This window comes from Natator depressus, chromosome 4 (assembly GCF_965152275.1).
Source record: "Natator depressus isolate rNatDep1 chromosome 4, rNatDep2.hap1, whole genome shotgun sequence".
In the NCBI taxonomy this organism is placed as follows: Eukaryota; Metazoa; Chordata; order Testudines; family Cheloniidae; genus Natator; species Natator depressus.
In genome coordinates this window covers 139,284,427-139,312,250 of record NC_134237.1, presented here as the reverse complement: position 1 = coordinate 139,312,250, position 27,824 = coordinate 139,284,427, and the positions used below count along the sequence as shown (strand labels likewise).

The 27,824-nt window shown below is 51.8% G+C and overlaps 1 protein-coding gene across 1 annotated transcript; it reads right to left on the bottom strand.

Moving 5' to 3' along the window:
- Positions 1-18: 18 nt before the first annotated feature.
- Positions 19-14,173, bottom strand: LOC141986995 (C-type lectin domain family 4 member F-like). The gene is made up of 6 exons (XM_074952082.1): positions 14,113-14,173; positions 4,856-4,963; positions 3,562-3,702; positions 2,668-2,819; positions 1,281-1,399; positions 19-382 (listed from the first exon to the last, which is right to left on the bottom strand). Exons 1-6 carry the CDS (start codon positions 14,171-14,173, stop codon positions 232-234), a joined length of 732 nt encoding a protein of 243 aa, XP_074808183.1. The 3' UTR covers positions 19-231.
- Between the last annotated feature and the right edge of the window lie 13,651 nt (positions 14,174-27,824).

Sequence of the window (27,824 nt, the reverse complement as noted above, 5' to 3'; positions counted from 1 at the left end):
TATTTTGTGACAGACCTGGAAACATACAAATTACAGAGCCATGCACACTGAGCGGCATAAGGGCAGCTGTCTCTGCTACAGCAGAAACATCACACCAAGACAAAGCGTCCCTGCAATGCACATGCCAAGCGGCCCCCGCCTGTGCACAGGGCTCCTCATCGGCAGGTGGCTGGAAAACATGCTCCATAGCTTGGAAGTTAAGGCACTTTCTGAGGTGCTGGGACCTGCATGTCACAGCCCAGCCTGTCCATGGGCCTGCTTACAAATCCACCTAGAAGGCAGAGTGCAGTTGGCATCATTCCACCTTGGGCGGATCTCCACACAGTCTTCTCTGCCTCCTGTCCCCTGATGCCAGTTGTCTGGCTGATTCTCCTCCCAGAACCTACAGATCAGAGTGTCAGTGGAGAACCACAGCCAATTCCTGAGCTCAGTTCTGCTCTGTGGACTGTGTTGTTGGCAGGGGACCACGACACCCAGAAATGACGCGGTGACGCGATCCACCCCCCGGCCACCCCTCAGAGTTCTCCACAGCACTCGTGGCCATGGTAACGAAGGGATTCTGAGGACAAGGGGTAGCAACTGCCCTGCGCCTGGTGGGCCAGCAAAGAGCCAAAGTCAGTCTGTGGCTCCAAATGCTGAGCAGCAGCAGCTCAGATCTCAGTGCCCAGAACCAAAGCACGTGGCCCAGCACGTCCCAGGAACACCCCGAGGTGGGAACGCAGGAACGGAGAGAGAGGGCAGCAGGGGTCATTCATTAACTTCTCCATGGCCCTGGTTATGGGACGCGTCCACAGCCCACTGAGGTCACTGCACCGACTGCAGCTGGCTCCGGCCAGGCCCCCGGGCCCTACAGCCTCCCCTTCCCCAGCCGGAGAGAGGGGAGAGCGCAGAGCAAACCCAAGGAGAGCGCTGAACCCTGCCTCTCACGCCAGACTGACCTGGCTGTACTGAGTTGACTTGGGGCCAGATCCTCAGCTGGTGTAAATGGATGTGGTTCATTCAAGTCAATGCCGAGTTACCCCAGGTGAGGCTCTGGCCCTTGGTCTCAGTGGGCACTGAACACACACTCCGTGTTTAGGCTCCTGCTCTAAGCAAAGGGGCTTTAGTAGAAATTCCTGAGAGGATTAATTGCTGTTGGGTGGCAGCGCCCGGGGGCCTCCCTCAGGATTGGGCCCACTGTGCCAGGTGCTGCATAGACACAAGGGGCCGTACAGACGCTGCCTGAAAGAGCTGGTGACCAAACGTGTAATAAATAATCACGTATCTCCAGCTTTACTCACCCCCTGCTTGCGTCTGCTCTGAATTCTGTGCCATTCACCCAGCGCCAGCTGCCTTCTGTCCCCCGGTCAGTGAGTCCAATCCAGTGACTTTGTCCCTTAATCTCGCTGGAGAGAAACTCCTGCACGACACAGTTTGCAGCGTGTCCAGGTCACTCAAGAGAGGCTGCAGGATGCAGCCACAGCTGCCTGGGCTGAGCAGATTTTGGGCGAGAGGAAAGGGCGTCCAGTGGTGTGAACAGGGCACTGGGCAGCGGGAGACATGGTGTCCAGCCCCAAACGCTGACAGTGACTAGCTGGGAGACCCCGAGGGAGTCCTGGAGCAGCTCTGTGTCTGTGTCTGCATCTGTACCCGAATGGGGCTAACAACAGCGACCTGTCTCAGCACGCTCCCCACCACGGCCACCTCAGAGCTGGGTGCGGCAGTTACTGACAGGCACCTCAGAGTCCACATCGGCCCCCTGCCCTTGGAGGCGGCAAAGCTAGGAGCAGAGAACTGGGTGCAAAGTCTGGCCCTGCAGGAGGGTGGGATTTTCTTCCTCAGAAAGTGCCCCAGAGGCCTGGGGTGAGGTCTACCATGGGCACGTGGGGAGAGAGGATAGAGGTGCATGGCCCCTTGCTCACAAGCCTTCCAGATACAGGCTTCTAGATTGTCCAGCAGGAGCTCAGGACTGGGAGGAGGGATCAAAGCGGGTCCTCACTGGGAAAGGTCAGTGGGTTTTCAGGAAATGCTACATTGGAAGTAGGGAAAATCAGAAATGAGCCTGACCCCAAATCCCCCTCCCCTGGTGTCACGGAGTGTGGGGGAGTCCAGGCCCTGCACCCCTCTTCCTGGGATTCACTGAGACTCTCAGCCAGCCAGTAAAACAGAAGGTTTATTGGACAACAGGAACACAGTCCAAAACAGAGCTTGTGGGTACACCCAGGACCCCTCAGTGAAGTCCTTCTGGGGGAGCAGGGAGCTTAGACCCCAGCCCTGGGGTTCCCTGTGTTCCTCCACCCAGCCCCAAACTGAAACTAAACCCACCGAGCAGGTTCCCTGCTGCAGCCTCCATCCACATTCCTGGGCAGAGGTGTTACCTCCCCCTCCCCCTCCTGGCTCAGGTGACAGGCTCTCAGGTCTCCCGTCCCCAGGGCACATTCCCAGGTCAACACTCCCCCCTCCCTGCTGCGTCACATCGTCACACCTGGTACCCCAGACTCTGATCCTGGCACTGTTCCTCTGCCCCATCTCTGCTTTTAAACTGATGGGTGAATCCCCTGAGTCAGGTTCCAAGGCTTGGCATCCTCTCCGATGGTTTGCAAACTCAGCTGCCACCTTCCACCTTCTTCTGCTATGAAACAAGGCACTGACCCATTATCCAAGCCCCTAGGAGGTTCCCTCACTCACCTGTTCCACCTGGGAGGAGACAGAGGTCAGGTGCGAGTCCTGAGACACACAGAACTGCTCGGCCTCGTCCCACGGCTTTTTTTCTTGTGAAAAGTAGTAGAGGTTCCCACCATAAAACCTCCAGCCTCTGGAGAGCTTTGTCAGCACATAACCTAGGAGCAGAAACTGAGGTGAGAAACCTGGGCTGAAGTCACAGGGACACATGCAGGGAGCTCAGGGATTCTAGTGCTGCATTCCCCTTCAACTGCCCCACGCTCAGGGAACTTCTGAATCCTGATTCTCCAGCACCACAGTGGATAACTTTCATGGCCGTAGGAAGGATCCCAAAGAGCACTGCAGAAAGCAGACACCACGGGGTGCAGCTGCATCTGGGGTGGACCATGGGCACTGGTCCCAGTGCAGAGCAGCAGGGCTGTAATGGGAAAGGGGAGACTCATTGTTCAGCTGAGCTAGGAGGGGGAATGTAGCTGCCCAAGGTGGAACATCCCCTGGTTCTGTATCAACAATTTTCAGTGATTGTAAGTGGTGAAGGTCTCGGGTCTTTCGCACTTTAGCACCTCCCCCCACATCCTGCAGGGGGTGCTGGCTTGGTGAAAGTAACGCCCCATACACTGAAATGCCAGCATCACTTTTCACCTGTGACCAGACAGGTTTGGAGCATCTAAGAAGGGCTGGTAGCTGGGTGCTCCCGTTAGGCTAACGAGGCCCAGGGCGTAAGTTAACTGCACCCTGATCACCACGGTGTGGGCACAGGTGCAGCCACAGGTGATTTTTAATGAACGAGAACTCGGTGCTGGTGGAAGGCGCTGCGCTGACAGCCTTGGAGCTGAAATGCTCCGTTTATCCTCAGCACCAGGAGAGACGGCACCAGCCGGCTCTGCAGCTAGTACTTACTGCAGCGACCTTGCACTGCTGCTCGCGCTGCGCTGACGTTGTCCAGACGGGTCTGGATTTCTCCATACGCTGCACTGACGTGACCCAGCTGGTCTTTCAGCATCCGGACTCCTGCCAGCGCTTCATCCAGGAGCTGCAGACCTAGAAGAAAGTCACAGCGACTTCAGTGGAGATGCAGAACGCTTGATTACCAGCACATGTAGTAGAGCAGCACCTGCAGGCCCCTGTGTGCCAGGCGCTGTACAGACAGGAGGGGACAGTCCCTGCTCTCAACAGCTCACAGTCAAAATAGACTCTAGGTGGGAGAAATAAAGGATGATTTTCCTGCTGGGAAACTGAGGTGCAGGGAGACGAGCCCAAGATCACACAGGAAGTTTGCAGCAGAGCTGGGAATTGAACCCAGCTCTCCTGAACTCTAGCCCTGTACCCCCAATCTACCCAGCCTCCTCCGCCCCATTCGCTCCTACCTTGTGAGCTGTGAGTGGGTCACCTGCGGCATGTGGCAGAGCTGGGGCTGCAGGAATATCCACGGACCTGAGCCATGGCACTGGGCTCCAGCCTGGGATTTTCAACAGCCCAGCTTTCGGGTGTGCTCTGTGCCGGGGGTTTAGTTCAGGCCCATCTTCTGATTGGACGCTGAATAACCTGATCCATAGCCCGGTTTGTATGTCCAGCCCTGTGCCCGATCGACAGACAGTTGTGACACGTGGCCACAAGAGGGCGCCCTACCTCCAGCAATGAGTCTGTGGCAGTTACCCAAATTATGGTAGCTGCATGGGAAGGGCTCGGGGACTGGGGACTGGGGTAGGGGACACGTTGAGACCCACGAGCGCAGCTCCACGGGCGTCCTGCTTGCCCCAGGGTCTGAACTGGGTCCTGTGTGTCTCCTGAGCTGCATCTGTCTTTCCCGCGAATGCAGTCCTGGCAGTACAGGGGCCCTGGTGAAAACTATGGAGCGAAGGAAGCAACAGGGACAGGACGGAGGACGTTGACCACTAGGCAAACTGCTTAGGAGCATGGGATGGATGCAGCCAGCCTGCCACTGCCAGGAAGGGCGCTAGGAGGGAACCTGGAGCAACCCCCCACCTCTGGGAACAGAGCCTCCGTTGGCAGAGGAATGTGCAGAGCAGCAGCTCATTAGACAGGGGGACGGGACCACCTGGCAGGGAAGTATATGGAGGGGAGTAGGAGGATGCCAGGCACCCACCATACCTCTCGGCAGGAGAGTGCTCAGCTTCCAGGCCAAGGGAGGGGAGCTGACCCTGATGCCTGAGACCCTCGTCCTGCGACTTACTGTCCAATTCCTTTGCTGACGTATCCGAGGTGTTGTCAGGCCGCAGAGAGACTTGGAGCTTCTGCACCGCTTCTTCAACCGCTTGCAGCTTGCTCTGTGCCCGGAAATCTAGAAATCACATGTCTGCAGGTCAGCGACCGAACTGAACTGCGGCTGGAGACCAGCCACGTCCAGAGAAGGAATATGCTCCGAGTGCGAGCCTGTTCTCTAGGACTTCTTTTATTTTAATCTTGGAAAGCTTCCCTCCCGAGGAGGGACACGGGCAAAGCCAAGGCCCCGTTTGGGGCTCTCTCCTGGTGTATGTTACACCGTCTTAACGTAGGGCGTCAGCTCTCTGGAGCAGGGAGCTACAAACTCCAGCATTGCAGATTGAGATTAAATCTCAAGACAAACTTCCTGACTGTGAGACCAGCAGGACGATGGAACGGACGCCTAGGGGGGTTGTGGAAGCTCCTTCCTGGGAGGTTTCCAAAAGGAGGCTGGAGCCGTCTGTCTGGGATGGGTCGGACACAACGGCTCCTGCATGTTGGCAGGGGGTTAGACTGGAGGCCCTTGCGTCCCTTCTGACCTTATGGTTCTGTGAGTCTATGGCCTCATTTTACTGTGTGTTTTTGCAGCACCTAGCGCTATGGAAAGCAGGACCTGGGTGCAGCTTCAGGGCACTGGCAGTCCAAGTGCTTATTAACAATCCTGACCGCTCTGCTCCTGGTGTTTCTCAGGGGCCTGTCTGCTACCTTTAGGCCCAGACCCTTCAAGGTGTTCAAGCAACAAACTCCCAGGGATTTCAATGGAAACCAGAAGCCCAAATGCCTCTGAGGATCTGGGCTTGCAAGACTGATGGCCAGCTGCTCAGATGGTGTAAATCTGAGTTCAGAGGAGCTCCTTCAATTGACACCTGCAGAGCATCTGTCCCTAAAAATCAGCCTTTCACTCCCCTGAGAGCTGCAGGGCCAACACAGCGATGCCCCAGAGAACCAGCTTCTCTCCCAGCTCGTGCATCAACAGACTTGTGATCTAAGTGCTGTCTACAGAATCTTTCCCGCGATCCATCGTACGTCTCTGGCTCCTTTCACTGCAGTATATGAGCACCTCACAGTCTTTAATATATTATTTAATGTCACACAACACCCCTGTGAAGTAGGGAAGTCTCCTCCCCCCATTTTACAGGTGGAGAACTGAGGCAGAGACAGGTCTCAAAGACCTTACAGCCAGAAGGGCCCATCATGATCATAATCTGACCTCCTGCAGACTACAGAACCTCACCCACCTATTCCTGTAATAGTCCCTTAACCTCTGCCTGAGTTACTGATTTAAAGACTTCAAGTTACAGAGAATCCATCATTTACACTAGTTCAAACCTGCAAGTGACCCATGTCCCATGCTGCAGAGGATGGCAAAAAACCTCAGGGTCTCTGCCAATCTCATTTGGAGGAAAATTCCTTCCCGACCCCATTGAAAGGTAGATCAGGACCCAGTTAAATGGGAGACTACAACGGGTCATGCTCAAAGGTGAACTGTCAGGCTGGAGGGAGGTTACTAGTGGAGTTCCTCAGGAATTGGTCTTGGGACAAATCTTATTTAACATTTTCATTAAAGACCTTGGCACAAAAAGCGGGAGTGCGCTAATGAAATCTGCAGATGACACCAAGTTGGGAGGTATTGCCATGGTGGAGGAGCACCGGAATATCCTACGAGTAGAGCTGGACAACCTTGAAACCTGGAGTAGTAGAAATGGGATGAAATTCAGTAGTGCGAAGTGCAAGGTCATGCACATAGGGATTAACAGGAATATTAATCCCCATCTTCTCCAATTTGACTCATAATTCCCCATGTGGAACTGTATCAAATGCCACTGAAATCCAGATAGATGAGATCTACTGCATTTCCTTTCTCTAAAAAATCAGTCCTCTTCTCAAAGAAAAAGAAAGTTGGTCTGGCACAATCAACCTTTTGTAAAACCGTGTTGTATTTTATCCCAATTACCGTTAACCTCTATGCCCCTAACTACTTTCTCCTTCCACATTCGTTCGAAGACCTAGCAGACAATTGAGGTCAAACTAAAAGGTCTGTAGTTTCCCAGATCACTTTTTTACTCTTTCTGATTATCTTCAATCTCCAACACATCCTCCGTCTTTGGCAGTCCCTTTTTGTTTATATGCCTATAGAATGTTAAGGAAGAACCATTTGCTGTTGGTTTTAATTCCCTTTGCAAGGTCCAGATCTGCTTGGCTCTTGGCAGTTCTCACTTTTTCCTGCACTTTCTGATCTCCAAGAGGTAGTTTTCCTTGCTGATCCATCCCATCTTCCATTCCTTGTCGGCTTTCTGCTTTCTCTCAATCACCTGTGTGAGACGCTTATTCATCCAGCCTGGCCTGCAACCCTTCCCGAGGAAGTTTTTCCCCTTGCTTGGGATGCGGGCTTCAGAGAGCTTCTGCAACTTTGACTTAAAGTAATGCCAAGCCTCCCCCACTTTCAGGTCCTTGAGTTCTTCAGCCCAGTCCACTACCCTAGTTAATTGCCTTAATATTTTAAAGTTTGCCCTTTTAAAATCAAGGCCCCTAGTTGCAGACCTAGTTTTGTTTATCCTTCCATTTAGTTGAAACTGAATTAGCTCATGATCACGCGAACCAAGGTTGTCCCCTACAAGCAATTCTTCTCTGGATGTCCTCCCTACTCACCAACACTCAATCTAAAATGGCATCACCTCTTCTTGGTTTGGTGACTATTTGGTGGAGAAAACTGTCAGCTCTCACAGCCAGGAAAGCGTGGGCCCTACCATTATGATTAGCACTTGTCCTCCGATCTATACCTGGGAAATTAAAGTCCCTCCTAATCACACCGCTCCCAGGAGTACATATTTCATTACAGGTACTCCGGAGGTCTCTATCGATATCCAGATAGGTCGCTGGGGGTCTGTAGCAGACCCCAAGCACTATCTGAGGGGAGCCTCTGGTAGCTTTCTTCCCCAAAGTGATTTTGACCCAAACAGACTCTGTTTTATCTGTTCCAGCACTTCTAATTTCTTTACAGTCAGTCTACCTCAGCATTAATATACAACGCTACGGCACCACCTTTACCTGCATTTCTCTCTTTCCTGAATGGCACATACACTTCATGGTCTGTACTCCAGTCCTGGCTTCTATTCCACCATGTTTCTGTTATCCCTGTAACATCTGGTTTCACTTCCTGCACCAGTAGATCTACTTCCTCCATTTTGTTCCCCAGGCTTCTTGCACTGGTGTGCAGACACCTGAGGTGTTTCCGCTCGGCCTCGCCAGGGCTCCTCACGCGGTTAGGTACAGTCATGCTACTGCCAGTATCACCTCCTCTTGGGTGTTAGCATCACTGGTATGGGACCTACCTTTCCTCTTGATGTCCATTCACCTCCCCGCTGCTGTTCCTTTCTCCATCGCTGTATCTGCTCTTACTTCTTTTTCTCCTGCTCAGGATTAGAATCAGAAGTGGGGATTACATGAGCATCTCTCAACTGCCTCCCCTGAATTCCAAGCTTAACGCTCTTTTAATCAGTTGTGCCACCCTCCTTCCCAGAATCTATTTCCCTCCCTACCCAGGTGGAGTCTGTCCCATGAGAACAGTCCTGTGTCCGTGAATGACTCCCAGTGGTCGGTCATCCCAGAGACCTCCTTACAGCTCCGCTGCCTGAGCCGTGGGTTGATCATCATCATCATCTTGTCTCACCTCCATTCTCCTCCTCTAGGGACAGGTAGAAGCCCCTTGAAGATCACCTGAGCCTCCATTTCTTTAAGTGTCTTCCCCGGCCTGGCATCATCTCCCTTAGTACGTTCCAGCAAGAATCTAGCAGTATCATTTGTTCCCACATGAAGGACAATCAGTGGATTCTTTCCTGCTCCCATTAGGATCCTCTTCAGCCTCAGGTCCACATCCCATAACTTAGCTCCTGGCAGACAGCTCACCCTTGTGTTCTCTGGATCAGCTCTGGTGCCAGACCTGTCCATCCTTCTTCGTAAGGAGTCACCAATCACGTAGACCTGCCTCTTCCTGGTGTTGGTGCCATTCTCCAGCCTTCCTCCCATTCCTTCTGCATGCAAGTCCTCTTGTCTTTTGCTCTCCCTTGCGATCTACTGCAAGTCATCCTCTGTCCTCCTGGGGTTCCGACCTCTGGGTATCTACATTGACTCTTCCCCTCTTCTTGTAGGGCTAGCTGCTCTTCTCTTCTGCCTGGCCCTCCCGCCTTCGGCTACTCCCTGCCACAAGTCTTCTTCATTTTCCAATTCAGCAAACCTATTCCTGAGCTCTACTTCTCCTTCACTACCTGGTCTTTTCCTCTGCCCAGTTCTCATAATCACATTTCCACTGGCCACTTTACTCACCCAGCAGTGTCCCCTCCCAGTTCTCCAGTCCAGCTTGGATCTGCCAATCTTGAGTTTTCCCTTCAGCCTCCTCTCGCCTTCCCTCCATCATCTGCTCGAATCCCCTTCCAAACTCAGCCATACTTTCCACCTGCATCTCCAAACCTCAGCTCTTCTCTTCTATCAGTTCTCTCAGCCGGCACTTCATACAAACAAGCTCTTTTCAGGTACCCACTCCAGGATCATGTACATCCTGCAGCTTCCACATCTGGTCATCTTCATTGTCTCCTCCAATGCCTGGGTCACTACCACTGCTGCCTCTGTGTCTGTCACACCCTTCCCGCCCAAGCGCCAGTCAAGGAAAAAGAAAACCCCACACGACACAAAAACAGAACTCCACCGCCCCTCCCACAAACTCTCTTTACAACCGTGCACTCTAACTCCCCTGTCTCCAGTTGTTTGCTGACTTCTTTGCCACTCCATTGCTTGCATTTATAGGCCTCCTAGTCAGGGAAGCCCCGCCCTGATCTGATCTGATCAAAGGCTCTGCATCTCTCAGCACACTGCCCGTACCAGCCTCTGCAAACTGAACGCAACAAACCAGCCAGCAAACTCTCAAGAACCCACTCTCCAGAGGCGACGCACAGGGGTGTGTGTGCAGGGTGAAGCACCCCCAGATTTCTGCTTGGCATGCCGGGGGTGGGGAGGAGGAAGAGGGGCTCTGTCCTTCTCCCGCTGATACTGACCCCAGCGCAATCGGCCCCGTCCCTGGCAGCCGGGCCCGGGCAGGGAGTGGAAGGAGCAGGACCAGCCACTTCTCATGTCGGCCGCTCGGGGTCGCTGCTCTGTGCGGCGCAGCGACTGCCTGAGACAGCCTGGTTGGGGAGGTGGCGGGGCTGCCCCACCAAGGCCAGGCTACCAGGGACAGGGGTCGAACAAGCTGGAGTCCCCTCTCCCCCTGGCACGTTTCCGGCTCCCAGGCCATGGTGGGGGCGGCCCGGCGCCACGCCCCCAGCCAGGTTCTCTCAGGCAGCTGCTGCACTGCCCAGAACAGTGACCTGGAGCGACCAGCTTCAGCCGCATGAGAGGTGGCTCCCTCCTGCTCCCCGCCTGGGCCCGGCTGCCAGGGAGAGCGGCCGAATGTGCTGGCAGGAGGGGAGAGGCGCAGCGCGAAAAGGACAGACCCCCCCCCCACAGGTAACTCTGGTGGGGTGGGGACTGCAGGGAGGTCCTGGGCTGGGCGCAGGGGTCGCTGGGCAGAGGAGACACGTGGGGTGGTCACGTGTCCTCCCCTTTAGATTGTGGACCCCCAGCATGGGGAGGCACCAGTCGTCGATGCCACTCACTGCCCCTAAGGAACAGGGGCTTGTCTCCCCTCTCCTCCAACAGCTCTCCACTCAAACTCCCCTGTTTTCAGCACTGTTTGCTGGCTCCAGGGCAGGGAATTAAACCCAGCAATCAGAGCCCCAGACAAGTGCCCGAAGCTCTGGGCCGTCCAGTCTCTCCGTAGGGCAGGCATTTCAATTGTGCCACGAGGACACCTGGGGCTGAGGCTCATGCTGGTGCTATGTGGTCAGGAAAGGACCCAGCTTGACCCTCAGAGCGCAGGTTGAGCATGTGGGGCTGCCACCTGTGATCTGAAGTCACAGAGGTGAAGTTCAGGCAGGATGAAGTACACCTAGACCGTCCCTGACAGGTGGTTGTCTAACCTCGTCTTAAAATCTCCAGTGATGGGGATTCCCTAGGTGACCTGGGCCAGTGCTTGACCATCGTTAGACTTGGAAGGTTTGTGCTCATATCAAACCAGTAGGGCAAGATCTTTCAACTCCATTCGAACTCCCTGGAGTAGGAGATTTATTTGGCGGGACAGACTGGAAACACAGTCGACATTCTGCTGAAATGTGGGGGTGCCCCGCCCCCCAGTTGAGCCAGCTGGCCTGTAGGGAAGTTGGCCAACGTGGACCTTGGAGCCGCAGCTGAACTTACATAGAAGCGCCACAGCAAGGAGGGAGCTGGCCAGGACCACAAGCGTCAGGAGCAGAAGGACAGCAGTGACGATCCGCCCCGCCCCGCGCCGCCAAGGGACCGATGTCTCGGTAGGATTTCCTTGAAGGAGAAGAAGAAACATATCTGTGGAAAGTGACAGCTCAAATGCTAGTGACCACGGAAACTCCATCCCCCAGATCTAATCACTGTTCAGCCTCCTGTTCCCTGACTGTGGTTAACAGCAACAGCAGAATCAGGCCAAATAAGGTCAGAACCGACCTGAACTTGAATCTGAAAAGCCACCCTCCCTACATCAGGGGTGACGGTAGCGCCAGGCAGGCATCCTGTGAGAGAGAGCTGGAAGCAGGCTTTTCCCCCTGCCTAAGCCTTTCTTGAGAGGGAAGTTTAGGGCTTGTGAAGTCCATGCCCAAAGGAGTATTTTTAAATGAGAAAAGGAACCTGAAACAACTTATGAAATATCAAAACAAGGAGGCAGTGAAATGAGGGAAGTGATTCTTTGCAGGAGAAAAGTGGGGCTGACAGCAGCAGTGTGCTCAGAAGGGCCTTTCTACAGCATCCCTGTCTAATAACCCATCCCCAGGTTGCTGGGCTCCTCACTGCAAGGCAGCCAAGGGGTGGCTCACAGGGCAAAGCCAGAAGTCTGTGTCTCCCCTGCACATTAAAGGGAGAACACTAGAGCTGCATTCGAGCCAGGATCTATGTGTCGACAGAAGTAAGTGTGCTCTGTGTGCTCTGGATTTGGTCTCCCCAAGCTGAACAGCAGCTCCTTGGAGGCGCAAGACTGTCAGATTCTCCTCTCCCTGAAAGTCTCAGCCTGCTGCACCCCCTCCCTGTCTGTGGGCCTCAGCCATTCGCTCGCAGTGCTCCCCCATGGGGTGTGGTTCCTGGAACCAGAAGACAACACTCAGGTGCCCAGATAATCCCCTTACATTGCAGAAGTGGCTTCTCTCACTCTAACCAAAGGGTGAAGCTGCCTCTCACTAATGTGCTAAGTTTACAGTTCTCAGCCTTTACTAAACAGATTCTGGGAGGAGCTTCTCTGTCACCTAGCACAGGCTACATTTCCCCTTGGGTTTTCCTTTGCCGCTGCGGAGAGCCTAGCTGAGCTCGGTGGCTAGCTGCAGCTGCATATTGAACCTCACGTCCTCACCAGCACCCTCCACTTCCGTCAGCCCCGTCTCCCTGCCTGTCTCTAGACCCTTCCTGGGCTTCTTTCATGTGTTCAAAACCAGAAGAGCTCGCACATGGCATCTGGATTGCACTGAGACCAAAGGGGATAAGAAAGCCCTGGAGGAGGCCCTTGTTCAGCTGACATCTGTACCACCAAATAGAAGAACATGAGAACGGCCAGATTGGGTTAGACCAAGGGTCCATCCAACCCAGTGTCCTGTCTTCCGACAGTGGCCAGGGCCAGGTGCCCCGGAGGGAATGAGCAGAACAGGGAATCACCAAGTGATCCATCCCCTGTCACCTGTTCCCAGCTTCTGGCAGTCAGAGGCTGGGGATGCCATCCCTGCCCAGCCTGGCTAATAGCCATTGATGGACCTATCGGCCATGAACTTATCTAGTTCTTTTTTGAACCCTGTTATAGTCTTGGACTTCACAACATCCTCTGACAAGGAGTTCCACAGGTTGACTGTGCGTTGTGGTAAGAAATTCTTCCTTTTGTGTGTTTTAAACCTGCTGCCTATTCATTTCACTTGGTGACCCCTAGTTCTTGTGTTATGAGAAGGAGTAAATAACACTTCCTTATTTACTTTCTCCACACCAGTCACGACTTTATAGACCACTATCATATCCCCCCTTAGTCGTCTCTCTTCCAAGCTGAAGAGTCCCAGTCTTATTAATCTGTCCTCATACTGCAGCCGTTCTGTACCCCTAATCATTTTTGTTGCCCTTTTTTGAGATGGGGCGACCACATCTGCACACAGTATTCGAGATGTGGGCGTATCATGGATTTATACAGAGGGAATACGATATTTTCTGTCTTCTTATCTCTCCCTTTCTTAATGATGCCCAACGTTCTGTTCGCTTTTCTGACGGCCGCTGCACAGTGAGTGGATGTTTTCAGAGAACTCTCCACACTGACCCAAGATCTCTTGCTTGAGTGGTAACAGCTAATTTAGACCCCATCATTTTATAGGTATAATTGGGATTGTTTTCCAAGGTGCATCACTTTGCATTTATCAAGACTGAATTTCATCTGCCATTTTGTTGCCCAGTCACCCAGTTTTGTGAGATCCCTCTGTAGCTCTTCGCAGTCTGCCTGTGCTGGGAGCTTTAGGAAAACAGCTTGGTCCTTATCTCAGAACTTCCAGCTCCATTTGCTCCTTGGAGGTCCTTGGAAGAACAGGTTCTCTTCCCCCTGTCCCCGAGTCCTGGGGAAAACCCTTCTCTGCTAACACAGCTAGCATCTCCCTACCCCTGCTCCTGGATAGAAGCACGTGCTCCGGCAGGGAAGGGGCAGAGGATAAGGAAAGGAGGTGTCACTGTGAAATGGGGGGGATGAGAGGGAGCTGGTCCCCAGAAACGGGGGCTGTGAGGATTTGACCCAGGCGATCTCCTCCTGCGAGAGGCTGATGGTGGCAGTGGGCTGGGGTCGGGGAGCCTGGATGGCTTTTATGGCCAGCCCATGCCACTGCTCTGCCGAGCAGGAGGTTAGGGTGCTGTGCAGGGACTCCCATCTCTCCTCCCTGTGCCCTTCTCCCGTTGGGGACTGGCAGGGGAGAGAATGAGTGGGAAGGACTGACCGAGTACCCTCGCCCACTGCCCGTGGTGCTGTCCAGCCAGCACAAGGCTGAGCTCTGGGGACGTGGTCACTGGAGCAAGCGATCGCTGCCCAGAACGCTGATGCAGAGACCACAAAGCCAAGGAAAGGCCAGCGGGAGTCCAGGGTCCGGTGCAGCCTCTTGTGCTTACCTTTTGGCTGGGGAGCAGCTTCCATCATCTCCAGGTTCTCATAGATATTCTCCCTCTCCATTCTCCTGCCTTCGCGCTGAGCCGAGCCCCGATCACTGGCAGGTTGATCCTTTCAGCGGCCTGCTGGGTTAGAGCCTCCCTCTGATGCAGCCCTGGCCCAGAAATAGAAATGGGGAGGATGCCTGGTGGTGAGAGCCACCCTGTCACCAGCTGGGCCATGTGTGGTCAGGCCTCGTGGTGGAAGTGAGACTTCAGCCAACGGGCTCGAGCTGGGTCCAGCATGGGCAGCATCCAGGAAATGGGCCCAGGGTCAGAAGCCAAATGCCAGAGCCAGGGTGGGGGTACAGCAGAGTCCTCAGCCAGAGGTGGAGCCCGGGATCAGTACCAGAGAGACAGAAGCCGAAGCCAGAAGTGGGGGGCCAAGCAGTGAGTGAGGCAGAGGCAGGGCTGGGCATCAGACTAGACGTCTGAAGCCGAAGGGGAGCAGGGGCTGGAGCAGAGCAGGAGCAGGGCCTGGAAGCCGGCTGGAGCAGGGACTGGACGACAGGGAAGCACAGCTGCCATGGGCAAGATACACATTGAGCAGCCAGTGAGCTCATCTGGGTGCCAGGCATCTAAGCAGGCCTGGTGAGCCGGCAGCCAGCCAGCTCTGTGGCGCCTCCGGCAGGTCCCAGGAACAGCAGGTGGCCTTATAGGCTGTCTAGCAGGGAGGTTATTCAGAGAGCCGGCCAGCCGCTGTCCCTGCTGGTCTGGTCCCTGACAAGACCTGGCAATAGGGACTCCTGGTTTCTATTCCTTCCTCTACTCCTGACTCACTGGGAGACCTTGGGCAAGTTACCTCACCTGTCTGTGCCTCAGTTTCCCCCATGTATTTACCATTTTAAGGAAAGAGGAGGGGGATCAGGGTGGATCGGGGCTTTGAGCCTTTCACCTCAAGGCAGACGGGTAAAAGCCAACCAAAGTTGCCAAGCCTGTGCCCTCTCCCCTCCTGGGATGCCCCCAGTTCCACCCCAGCCATGGCAGTCCTGCTCTGTGTCCTGGCCCCGCTTGTGTTGTGGGGCCTCCAGCATCATCCCGCTGAAGCACGGTGAGGGGCAGGCTGGGGGCAGTGTGGGGGCCAGGCCTGTGTCCTGCTCCTTGACTCCGGACCATGGCGCCCTGGGCAGTCACCCATGCCACCTGCCCCGAAGGCCGGCCCCATCCTTTGGGCATCCACGACTGCCCACATCTGCATATTTTCCCTGTGTGTGATCATCCACAGGTGGGAGTTCTGCTGTCAAAAGAGACAGAACCTGCTCGCTGCTCCTGCGGTAACATGGGCTGACGGCGGCACTTGTGGAATCAAAGTTTAGTGGGTTACACAAGCACTCTGGTGAGTGTGAGCAGCACTGGTGCAAGCAGCCAAGTGGGCACATGCCCAGCGATACACAAACTTTGGTGGCTGAACGCTGACATAACTTTGTAGCGGAGACGCGGCCTCGGTAGCCGTCTCTGAGGCTGTACGGGAAGTTTCAGGAAGGGCAAGCAGCCTTGCAGGTTCCACACATTCCCCGAGAGCTGAGCCGGTCAGAGCTCAGGAGGGAAAGGCTCAGACATGGGAGCTGGGGGCAGCCCTGGGGGCTTGGTGGCTGATCCATGCGGGACTAAGAGCTGTGAAGGCTGCGTCCCAGTTGCCGAACCACCTTGGAAATGGGCTCCGGATTCCCCATCTCACTGAACGACGAGGAGACGGTTGTCTGGTGTCTGTTAGCCGTGGGACGGGAAGTGCTGCTGGCCGCACGCATCTTTGGACTGGTGTTTGCTGAGGAGATTCCGAGGCGCTGGGCGGGGATGGAGAGGCCGCCATTCTCCTCAGGCCCCGGAGACTCCCGAGGGGGGACACATACGTTTGGAGCCCCCCCCGGCCCCAGAGACTGAGAAATGATCTGCGAGAGCTCGGAGGGGAATGCTCTGAAGGTGTGGCCGAAACTCCACAAGTGAGTGTTGTGCTGTAACCTTGCACTGAAACACATGTAACAGCAACAGCCCCGGGAGTCTCCGTAAGGAACCCCGCAGATTTATTGCCTACCCGTGCTGCTGAAGGGACTGAAAAGTATCCCAAATCCTGCCTGCGAGGTCTGTGTGTGTGTTAAACGGTGGCTCACTAAGAAATTGTCTGGGACTTTCTGAGCTGACTAGCTGCTGTCGTTAACCCCTTCAGGCAGGGGCTGGGCTGTGCAATACTTTTCTTTTTTGAAGTCCTGAGAAGACAGAGATCAGGCCAGCGCTTCAGCAGGGAGTTGTGCTGAGGGGGAGGGAAGGGGGTGTCACAGTTACACATAATACTGCTTCCACCGCCTCCCCTAGCCCATTGCATCTCTGTGCACTGCTCCAGCATCGCCCCTGGGACAGCACTGCCTGACTCCCGGCAGCCTGCCAGGTGGGTGGTGTCACGGGGCGGGCTGGCCCTTTTAGGGGATTTGGGCTCAGCCCCATCAAAGTGCCGTTAGCCCCCACCTCCCCCCCACCCCCAGGTGATGGGTTTGGGACGCTGGCTGCATCAGAAATCACGTGATGGTAGCCTGGGGTAGGGGCAGGTCTGCTTGTAAAATGGAGCCTGCTGTATCACAGAGGGGAAACAAGGGGCTCAGAATCATAGAATCATAGAAGATCAGGGTTGGAAGGGACCTCAGGAGGTCATCTAGTCCAACCCCCTGCTCAAAGCAGGACGGATCCCCAATTAAATCATCCCAGCCAGGGCATTGTCAAGCCTCACCTTAAAAACTTCTAAGGAAGGAAATTCCACCATCTCCCTAGGTAACCCATTCCAGGGCTTCACCACCCTCCTAGTGAAAAAGTTTTTCCTAATATCCAACCTAAACCTCCCCCACTGCAACTTGAGACCATTACTCCTTGTTCTGTCATCTGCTACCACTGAGAACAGTCTAGATCCATCCTCTTTGAAACCCCCTTTCAGGTAGTTGAAAGCAGCTATCAAATCCCCCCTCATTCTTCTCTTCCGCAGACTAAACAATCCCAGTTCCCTCAGCCTCTCCTCATAAATCATGTGTTCCAGACCCCTAATCATTTTTGTTGCCCTTCGCTGGACTCTCTCCAATTTTTCCACATCCTTCTTGTAGTGTGGGGCCCAAAACTGGACACAGTACTTCAGGTGAGGCCTCACCAATGTTGAATAGAGGGGAACAATCACGTCCCTCGATCTGCTGGCAATGCCCCTACTTATACAGCCCAAAATGCCATTGGCCTTCTTGGCTACAAGGGCACACTGTTGACTCATATCCAGCTTCTCGTCCACTGTCACCCCTAGGTCCTTTTCTGCAGAACTGCTGCCGAGCCATTCGGTCCCTAGTCTGTAGCAGTGCATTGGATTCTTCTGTCCTAAGTGCAGGACTCTGCACTTGTCTTTGTTGAACCTCATCAGATTTCTTTTGGCCCAATCCTCCAAATTCTCTAGGTCCCTCTGTATCTTATCCCTACCCTCCAGCGTATCTACCACTCCTCCCAGTTAAGTGTCATACTAAAAAAGAAAGACATAGGGGGCTGGTGGGAGAGGCCCAGAGTCTTGCAAGGGGCTGGTAGAGCTCCCTCGCTCTGGGAGAGCTGGTGCCTGGGGCCCTGATAGGAGGGTAAAGGGCAGAAAGAGACCTGTGGAAGATCCAGAGAGGATCCAGGGTCAGGGAGGCATCAGGAAGCATCCTCCCCCACACCAGCCAGAGGGAAAGGCCTGGCTGGAGCTACCTGAGTGAAGGCCAGGAGCCAACCCTTACGGCCTTGTCGTCACTGCAGAAGAGGGATGTTAACTCATAAAACCATTGAGTTAGAAGGGGCCGCAAGGGTCATCTAGTCTAACCCCTGCCAAGATGCCAGGTTTGCTGCGTCTAAACCATCCCAGACAGTCGGCTAGCCCTTGAAACCCTCCAGCGAAGGAGCTTCCACAACCCCCTTAGGATCTGTTCCATTGTCCTACTGCTCTTACAGTTGGGAAGTTTGTCCTGAGATTTAATCTGAATCTGCTGTGCTGTAGTTTGAACCCATTGCCTCTCGTCCTGCCGTCTGTGGCAAAAGAGAACAACTTTTCTCCATCTTTTTTAAGTCAACCTTTCAAGTGTTTGAAGGCCGCTGTCATGTCCCCCCGTAGTCTCCTCTTTTCCAAACCAAAATACCCAGTTCCTTCAGTCTTTGCTCAGACGCCTTGCATTGCATTCCATCCCTCTGATCATCTGTGTCCATGTCTGGATACTCTCCAGTTTCTTTACATCCTTTCTATACATTGGTGACCAAAACTGGACACGGTACTTCAGCTGACGCCTACCCAGCACCGAGTAGAGCAGTACTGTCACCTCCTGTGACTTGCATGCCGTGCCTCTGTTAATGCAACCTAAAATTGCATTTGCTTTTTCTGCAACAGCATCGCATTGCTGACTCATGTGGAGGTTGGGGTCCACCACAACTCCCAGATCCTTCTCAGCCGTGCTGCTGCCAAGCCAGTTATCCCCCATTCTGTATTTGTGCATTTCGTTGTTCTTCCCTAGGTGTAGCATCTTAGATTTGTCTTTGTTGAATTTCATCTTGTTGTCTATAGCCCAGTTCTCCAATTTAGCAAGATCCCTCTGAATTTTAGCTTTATCCTCCAAAGTGCTGCAACCCTCCCCTCCTAGCTTTGTGTCATCTGCAAATTTGATCAGTATGCTCTCCATACCTATGCCCAGGTCATTACTGAAGATGTTAAAGAACACTGGGCCTAGAACTTGAGTTAACTAACTTGAGGTAAAATCCTAGCGAAGACAAGGCAGTGTGTAGTTTTCACATGAGTTGTTAGCAGGTCAAGTTAAAGCCTGTGGAGGAGCCTAACAAGTAATGTGAAAAATATGACCTACCTTGTCTCCACGAGGTTTTAGCTTGTGTTAAGGGCGAACCTTTCTCCCCAACCAGACGAGGCCACCCGACGCTTAGGAGCACAGCAGGGGACTGCTTAGCATGAAGAAAAAGACTTTCAATTAAAATTAGAATCTTTTGGTTAAACCCAAATGACAAAATCTCCTGCCGCACAGAGTACAAAGGGAGCCTGAATGCATGTTCTCTTGAGGTTAACGCTAGGCTGCGGTGGAACATGGTTTTAACAGAAAACTCCCCTTTCCTCTGCTGAAAATGTTGTTTTTCACATTGGCTGATGATGGAAGTTAGCTTACAAAAACCTCCCGATGCAGTAGGGCTGGGTTCTGCCATGCTAATCCACACTGGGTTATACCGTCCTCCACAAGCAGGCTCATTCATTCAAGGGGACCAGTTGCAAATTAGGGTATTTGTCATAGTGAGTACAAGTGGCAGAATCTCACCCTCTGGCTTGGTCTACACGACAGAGTTAGGTCAAGGTAAGCTGCCTTACGTCGACCTATTCATGTCAGTGTACACACCAGAGCTTTGGTCCCACCGATGTAAGTGCCTTACTACACTGACATAATAACTCCACCTCCACGAGGGGCATAGGCCTTATGTCAGTGTAGTCAGGGCAACACAGTGTCTGTGTAGACACCGTGGGTTACTTACCGCGGCTGTTGGCTCATTCATGGAGCCGTGAAATTGAGGAGAACGCCGGGATGTGTGGGGAGCTCCAGCCTGAGTTCGGCTACGCCCTAGGCTCTTGGATCCCTGCTCCCAGCCGAGCTGCTGCCCAGGCTCCCCAGCGGGGCCGGCCCACAATATTTTGGCACCTGAGGCGGGGAGCTCAAATGACGCCCCCATGCCTCCTCGCTTGGGCCAAAACTTCAAAACTTCTCAATTCTGCCTTCTTCCTGTTCTACTCCTCTCATGGTACTGCTCTGCTACCTACCCCAATAAAGGAGAACTAACAACTTAAAATGCCTTGTTCAAAAATGTTAAGTAACACTTAACTTTCAAACACCTGAACAGCAAATGTAACTTTCCTTGTCTGCATGGTAAACACTGGCATTTGTATCTGTTTGAATAATCAAAGTGGTGCTTTCCGTGCCTTCTTGGTTGCAAAGATTTGAACTGCTTCCTGAAGGTCCACCGGCTGGGCCAGCTCATGCTCTATTGAGATGGTTCCAAGGCCGACCAGCCTCTCCTGTGTCACTGTGGAGTGTAGATGTGTTTTTATTAACTGCAGCTTGGAGAAGCTGCGTTCTCCACTGGCAACTGTTACAGGAAGTGTTAGACATATGTGCAGAGCAACAAAAGCATTTGGAAAGAGGGTGGTCATCTTATTTGTGCACATAATATTCCAGAACAGCCTTTGGAGTTGATCCTGATGAAATGTATCTTGAAAGGGCTTTCAGTTCATCACCTAAATCACTCGCATCAATATCGCGCATGTCATCATGTGTCAACACTGTCTCTAGTGCCGTGCATTGCTGGTGTAGGTCTTCTTCAGGTATAGTGAGGAGTTTTGGAATATCATACAACATCCCAAATATACTGCTGTGTTCCTTGAGCTGCATGAAACGTTCTTCAGCTGTATGTATTGCACAATCTAGCAGCTGGTTCAAGAATTCAACTTTGAATTGTTGTTTGGGTCTCTTATGGGATTATCCCTGCCTCGTATTAAAAATGTCGTCGTCTTCTTCGGTGACTCTTGTATTCTTGAATGGGTGGGAAAATCGCTTCAGTGTGGAGTTCCTCTGCCAACTTCTGTGCAGTCTTCAGAACGTTTTGAAATCCCCCATCTGACCGGTAAGACGGTAGGTCTGACTTTGCTTTGTCCACTTGTTCCATTGCTCCAGATATATCAAGGTCAACACCTTGGAGTCTCCTGCTTACAACATTTATTTCAAACAGTCTGTCATGCCACAACACTAAGCCACACAGAAATGTGAAGTTAGGTATGTTTCTGGTGATTCCATTTCCCTCTGCCCCTGTTCTCCCACGAACAGTTCCTGTCATAGCACTGTCCTCCATCATGGCAACTGTGGCATCATCTATCTTCCCAATTTGGTGTTTGATAGGCTTTATCGCCTCCACTCCACTTTCCCATCCTGTGGCACTCAGTGGTTTCAGTGTTAGGGAGGATGTTCCCAGATATTCTCTAGAAGCTGATGCTGCATCACTGACCACCAAGTTCAATGAATGAGAACTGCCTGGGACAAAAAAAGCTCGAAGGTTTAACTCTCAGATCCGTGTCTGCACACCTCAGTTCTTTCCTCTCATGTTAGCACCATTATCGTAGCCCTGACCTCTCATGTCAGCTATCGCAGCTCCCATATCTTCCAGCTTTTTAAGAAGCACATTTGTCACACCAGGTCCTGTAGTATCATCAATGTCAATAAAGTCTAGAAAATGCTCTGACAGTCACCACTGCCGGGACATTTTCACTAGGTTCTGTTGTTGTTACAAAACGCACCATTAAAGTCATTTGTTCCGTATGGCTGATGTCAAGTGTGCAGTCCAGAATAACAGAATAATATCTTGCTGACTTCCGATCTGCCACAATCTTCTGTTTGACTTTTGTTGCCAGTAACTGTCTGATCTCATTTTGAATTGTTTTTCCAAGGTAGTGGTGTGTGTAGCACTACTTGGGTGGTGACTCTTCTTAGATGCTCCTGGAGAACAGCATCAAAGTCAGCCATCAGCTCCACAGTTTTAGGAAACAGCTGATCTGAAGTGCCATGCAGGGCTAGGTTTTGGGTAGCAAGCATTCTCACAATGGGAATGAGCCTTTTCAGAACATTTGGCCAGTAAAGAGACTCTGATGCAATCTTCTCTTGATGCTGATCATCTATGGTGGCCTTTAACCTTAGTCTCATCTCAAGCTCTTTCCACCGATGGAATGCTCTCTGGTGATTTGCTGCCTTCTCATGGCATGCCAGATTTCTAGTCAGATTTTTCCAGTCCTTTGTTCCTGTAGAACCCAGTGTGGCTGGAACATTAGACTGGAAGAGTTTGCAACAAAAACAGTATGCAGCATTCTGGGTTTTTGAGTATATAAGCCATGGCCTCTCCACTTTGTCCCCATTGGGGATTTCACGCCAGTAATGGGTTGGATGGAAACTTCTGTTTTCATTGGCTTTGGGGAACATGAAGTTTTTCACTTGCTCTGGCCCGTGCAGTACAAGGAAGTCCCTCAGGCTACTGCTCAGGGGGGGTCTACAGTCCTGGATCATCTAGACTTAAGGAACTAAACTCAGCAGCAGCTGTTTCTTCCGCCTCCACCACACTCTTCTCTGATCTACACTTTTCTTCAGGACTGTGCATGGTTACATCCATTGGAGATGGAGATACGGATGCTGCAGTAGCTGCCAGGTCACCTGCCCTCTGACTGACTGGAAGATCAGGCATCTCCGCACCACTCACTCCTCCCTGGGGCCGGAAGGCTCACCTTGAACAGTTGTGTCTACGTATCTCAGGAGAGCTCCTTCCTGCTTTGATAGAAAAGCTTCCTTTGCTTGCTTTCTTTTTCTGAATGCTGCCCCAGGGGGGCGTTTTCTTCTTTCACTCACGGCTGCTGTTCTAGGCCAGCGATAGTGGCTCTCAACACTCAGTTGAAGGGGACCAATAAGCAGGCTGGTAGCAGGGCCTGAGTGAGGGAAGAGATCAGTGTCTTAAGGGCCTAACTGGCTCCTACTACTTCAGCTGACGGCCTGTTCTCCTCAAGTGGGTTCAGGGAAGCAGCAGGAAACAGGAAGCTCCCTGAGAAGCTGGGGTTAATCAGTCCAGGCCCTGGGGGTGCTAGAGGGGTACATAAGAGGCTCCTCCTCCTCTGTCTCCCTGCAGCTCCTGCTGCTTTCTGTGATTCCCTCTCCCCTTTTCTCCTGCCTGCCTGTTCTGTCTCTTGTGCCCTCCTTCCTCCAGCACAGCGCTCCCCCCTCTCTGTGTGTCTAGAGTGGAGACAATACAGATACACCAGCAGCAGACACAATTTTCTACACTCTGGGTCCTAGTGGCGCCCCCCCCCCACCCCAGCCCCCAGTCTGGCACCTGAGGCAGCCACCTCAGTTCACCTCACGGTAAGGCCAGTCCTGCTCCCCAGTCCCAGCTGGGCTGCACCTGCCCGGCTCCCCACTCCATGCTGAAAGAGGGGCTACCCCCTGGGTCCTGGCTCTCCGCTGCCTGCTCCGAGTTGAGCTGTGCTCACCCAGCTCCCCGCTGGGAGCCTGGCTGCATGGAGCTTCCGGCTCCTCGCTCTCTGCTGTGCTCCTGGTGGGGGGTGGGGAGCCGAGAGCCCGGGGAGCAGCCAGCCTCCCAGCGGGGAGGTGGAAGTGAGGAGCCCGGACTTTCACCCACACTGCCCCTCTTCAGTCAGAAGAAGGGTACCATGGACATGGACCACTGCAATAAATACTGCGGTGGCTGCAAGGCGACCTAACACAGGTCGATGTAAGTTTGTAGTGGAGACATTCCCTTCTAGTGTTTTTAACAAGTGTGATCGGACTCAGAAAATTGACTCTTGGGGACCTCCAGATTAATTCTCTCAGGGTGATTTCCCAGTTGGATACAATACTGCCAGCTAAATAAATCTGAGAATTTTTGTTTCATTTTTTGAAATTCATTTTCTCTTTGTTTGCCCCTATTCACCTTCACTCTGCAAATATTAGAGGTGTCTGGAAACTGCCAATTTATTTATTTTTTTGCACAAAATTTTGAAATTTGTGAAAATTTTTAGTTTTTTTCATGAAAAACAAAAAAATCCATTTCAGAAATGTTTTGGGTATAATTTTTGAAAGCAACCCCCCAATTTTTACATTAAAACTTTTATTGAACAGCAAATGAAAGTTTTTTACTCATTTGCGATTTTACAAAGTTTTAAAATCTCTTGTTCTTGGTGGGAAAAAATGAATTTTGATTCAAATGAAATTTTTCCTGCAAAAAAATAATTTTGGTCAAAAAGCCACTTTTCAGTGGAAAAATGTTTCAATAACAACATTTAACCAGCTCTTGCAGAGATTGTAGCAAATGAGTGTACTCAGAGAACTGTTGAGAGAGAGAAAAACATTTATACAAATGTTAGAAGACATTACCTGAAATAGAATATCAATGGATACACACAAATATTTGCACCAGAGTTCTGATTCTAAGAGTTTCATTCATTCTGAGAACACAAGGATACCGTGTGACCTATTTAGCCCCTCAAACTTAAGCAACTGAGTGTGAACTTTAAAGATGGAACGTTCACAACCCTCTGCAAGGGAACAATCTGCAGACAAAGGAAATATTCAGCAAGTAGTTTTGAATAAAGAGTATTGTTATTACGGGATCAGGGCCCCATTCGAGAGCCCATTTCTGGAAAACATGCCTAGTCAGGACAGCACTTAAGCATGAGCTTAACCTTAATCTTGCATGCTTAAGTGTTGTCCTGAATTGGAATTAATTTAAACTTGTGCTTAAGTGTTTTCCTAAATCAGGGCTTTTATTAGGTACTTGTGACGCAGGCAGACCAGGTGCCAGCTCAAGCCAAAGTCCCCATGTCTCCATGGAACACTGACAAATACATGGCTGGGATCAGTGTGGCTCTCCTGAGTTGTAGTAGTGTTAATACAGGTCTCAGGTGCATAAAAACTTGTTTAGTACTTAGATTTCACTGAATACTTGTGAACTGCTGCCTGCATTTGTCCGCCTCGTAACACCCGTATCCCATATTGTAAGATACTATTTGAGTGGTTGTATTGTGAGCCTCTGTGACGGTGTAAACCACCAGACAGGAGAGGGACACTGACAGGAAAGGTCCATCGACACCAGACGGACTGTTGTGGGATGTGAAAGAGGATAAGATACGGTGGGATTGTTCTGCCCTTCCCCGGGAAGATGAGTTATGCAAGTGGATTCTTCCATCAGCTGGGTTTGCAGCTCAGAGCACATGGCAAGAGAGGGATAAAACCCTCTAACAAGAAGGAACTGGATCTCTATGCTGCTCGAACTCTGGGGGTAAGGTTTTCTAGGCATAAGCAAAAGATCCCCGGTGCTTAGCCTGAATTAGCCTTAAAGGTGCTTACCTGCTTTATCCTTGTAAATATCTCTCTTGTTTCCTTTTCCTATTTAATACATCTGTATTTAGTTTATTACAAGATTGGCTACAACCGCAGTCTTTGGTGTGAGAATTAAGGTGCTCCTCCTGACACTGGGATAAGCGATTCATTCTTTGGCACTGGGAGTACCCAGAATATTGCTGTGATTCTTTGGGACCGTCTATCACAGAGGCAGCTCACCTGGGTGGCAAAACAGATCGGAGCACCCAAGGGACTGGGATTTGCAGATGATACCAAACTACTCAAGATAGTTAAATCCCAGGCAGACTGTGAAGAGCTGCAGAAGGATCTCACAAAACTGGGTGACTGGGCAACAAAATGGCAGATGAAATTGAATGTTGATAAATGCAAAGTAATGCGCATTGGAAAACATAATCCTAACTCTACATATACAATGATGGGGGTCTAAATTAGCTGTTACCACTCAAGAAAGAGATCTTGGAGTCATTGTGGATAGTTCTCTGAAATCATCCACTCAATGTGCAGCGGCCGTCAGAAAAGCGAGCAGAATGTTGTGAATCATCAAAGGATAGATAATAAGACAGAAAATATCATGTTGCCTCTGTATAAATCCATGGTACGCCTTGAATACTGTGTGCAGATGTGGTCGCCCCATCTCAAAAAAGATATATTGGAATTGGAAAAGGTTCAGAAAAGGGCAACAAGAATTATTAGGGGTCTGGAACGGCTTCCGTATGAGGCGAGATTAATAAGACTGGGACTTTTCAGCTTGGAAAAGAGGTGACTAAGGGGGGATATGATAGAGGTCTATAAAATCATGAGTGGTATAGAGAAAGTAAATAAGGAAGTGTTATTTACTCCTTCTCATAATACAAGAACTAGGGGCCACCAAATGAAATTAATAGGCAGCAGGTTTAAAACAAACACAAGAAAGTATTTTTTCATGCAACACACTGTCAACCTCTGGAACTCCTTGCCAGAGGGTGTTGTGAAGGCCAATACTATAATGGGATTCAAAAGGGAGCTAGATAGATTCATGGAGGAGAGGTCCATCAATGGCTATTAGCCAAGATGGGCAGGGATGGTGTCCCTAGCCTCTGTTTGCCAGAAGCTGGGAATGGGTGACAGGGGATGGATCACTTGGTGATTCCCTGTTCTGTTCATTCCCTCTGAGGCACCTGGCACTGTCCACTGTCAGAGGACAGGATACTGGGTTTGGATGAACCTTTGGTCTGACCTAGTGTGGCCGTTCTTATGTTCTTATGACTGGCTGTGACTCCACGTTGAGGCTGTTATGGTGCCTGAGGAGTTTACACTTGAGAATTGGTTGGTGAAATCTATGTATAGAACTCACAGCCCGTCTGGGGTTTGTGCCCGGCTCCCTAACAGCCTGCCCTGAGATTGGTACCATGCTCCTGGGTCACCGCAGGAAGCTTTGCAGAACCACCACCTAGAATGACACCAGACCTGGCCCAAACAGCAACGGGATTTCATGTATAGCATTCATTTAAAATTGATTAAATTATCTGTTGATTATTAAATGTTGATTTATTTTCTTAATGTAATTATTTACTTAATTCATTATCAGAATGTATAATTGACTAGTAGAGGCCCCAAATCAGAGATCCGTTGCACCTGACACACCAAGTGAGTATGACAGATGGCGGAACGGACGGGGAATGGAAGGACCACGGCAATGAAGACGGGATTAAATGGCTACAGAGGAAGCTACTGAACCACTCGATCCTTTCTGACGGTTCCATGTCGTGTGAAAGATTAACAATAAAGAGAGAGAGAATAAACTCCACCCTTGTGTCCTGCCAGTTGGTTCAGAGAGCTCTCAGCTTCTCTCTAAATCCAAGCATCCCAGTTGATTAATTATCTGTCCCCTGCCACCCCCCATCAGTTCTGTGCCCCCTCAGTTCTGCAGCAGGTGATTTTGTGCATCACCCCAGCTCTGCCATGTGCCCCAACCCCACATCAATTCTTCCCCCTGCAGCCCAACCTCTGCCTCTTCCCCCAGGTGTCCCTCTGCTCCCCCTCCCCAAACACCTTGACTCCTGGGGGTTGGGGGGCGGAGAGAGCTCATCTGGCCTGTGCTGCAGCTCTGATTGGCTGCTCTTTCCCAGCAGGCCGGGCAGTGTGGTAGGCAGCCAATCAGAGGAAACTTTCCCATGGGCTGGGCAGGGCTCAAGGCTGGTGTTTCTAGCATTGTGGCGAAAGCAGCTCCAGCAGAGGCCAGGTCAGGGCTGGATTTACACCTTCCGCGCCCCTAGGCACAGCACCTTCCGCACCCCGCCGCTTACCGCTGACCTTCGTGTTTGCTGTAAAAAATGAAATGAAAAGAAATATAAACGATCATTTAAATACAGTAGAACCTCAAAGATATGAACACCAGTTACGGACTGACTGGGCAACCAGACACCCTGTGGAAATGGAAGTCCTCAATCAGGCAACAACAACAAAAAAAGCCAATACTGTACTGGCTTCAGCCACAGGGGCACTGGGGCTGCAGCCGCACGGTGGAGGGGGTCAGGGCTCCAGGCTTCAGGGCGTTAGACAAAGGGGAGTGCTGGGGCTTGGGGCCTGAGTTCCACAGACTCTGGACCTGCCTTCCTCAAAGCTAGAGGGAGTGCGGCCCCAGAGCCCTGGTTCCAATCCATCTATCAGAGAAGAGCCAGAGCTGCAGAGTTTGGGTCTGGGTACGAAGTTCCCCACAGCCTGGGGGATTCAGGATGGCAGGTCTGGCTAAGGTCCATCTCCACACTACCATGT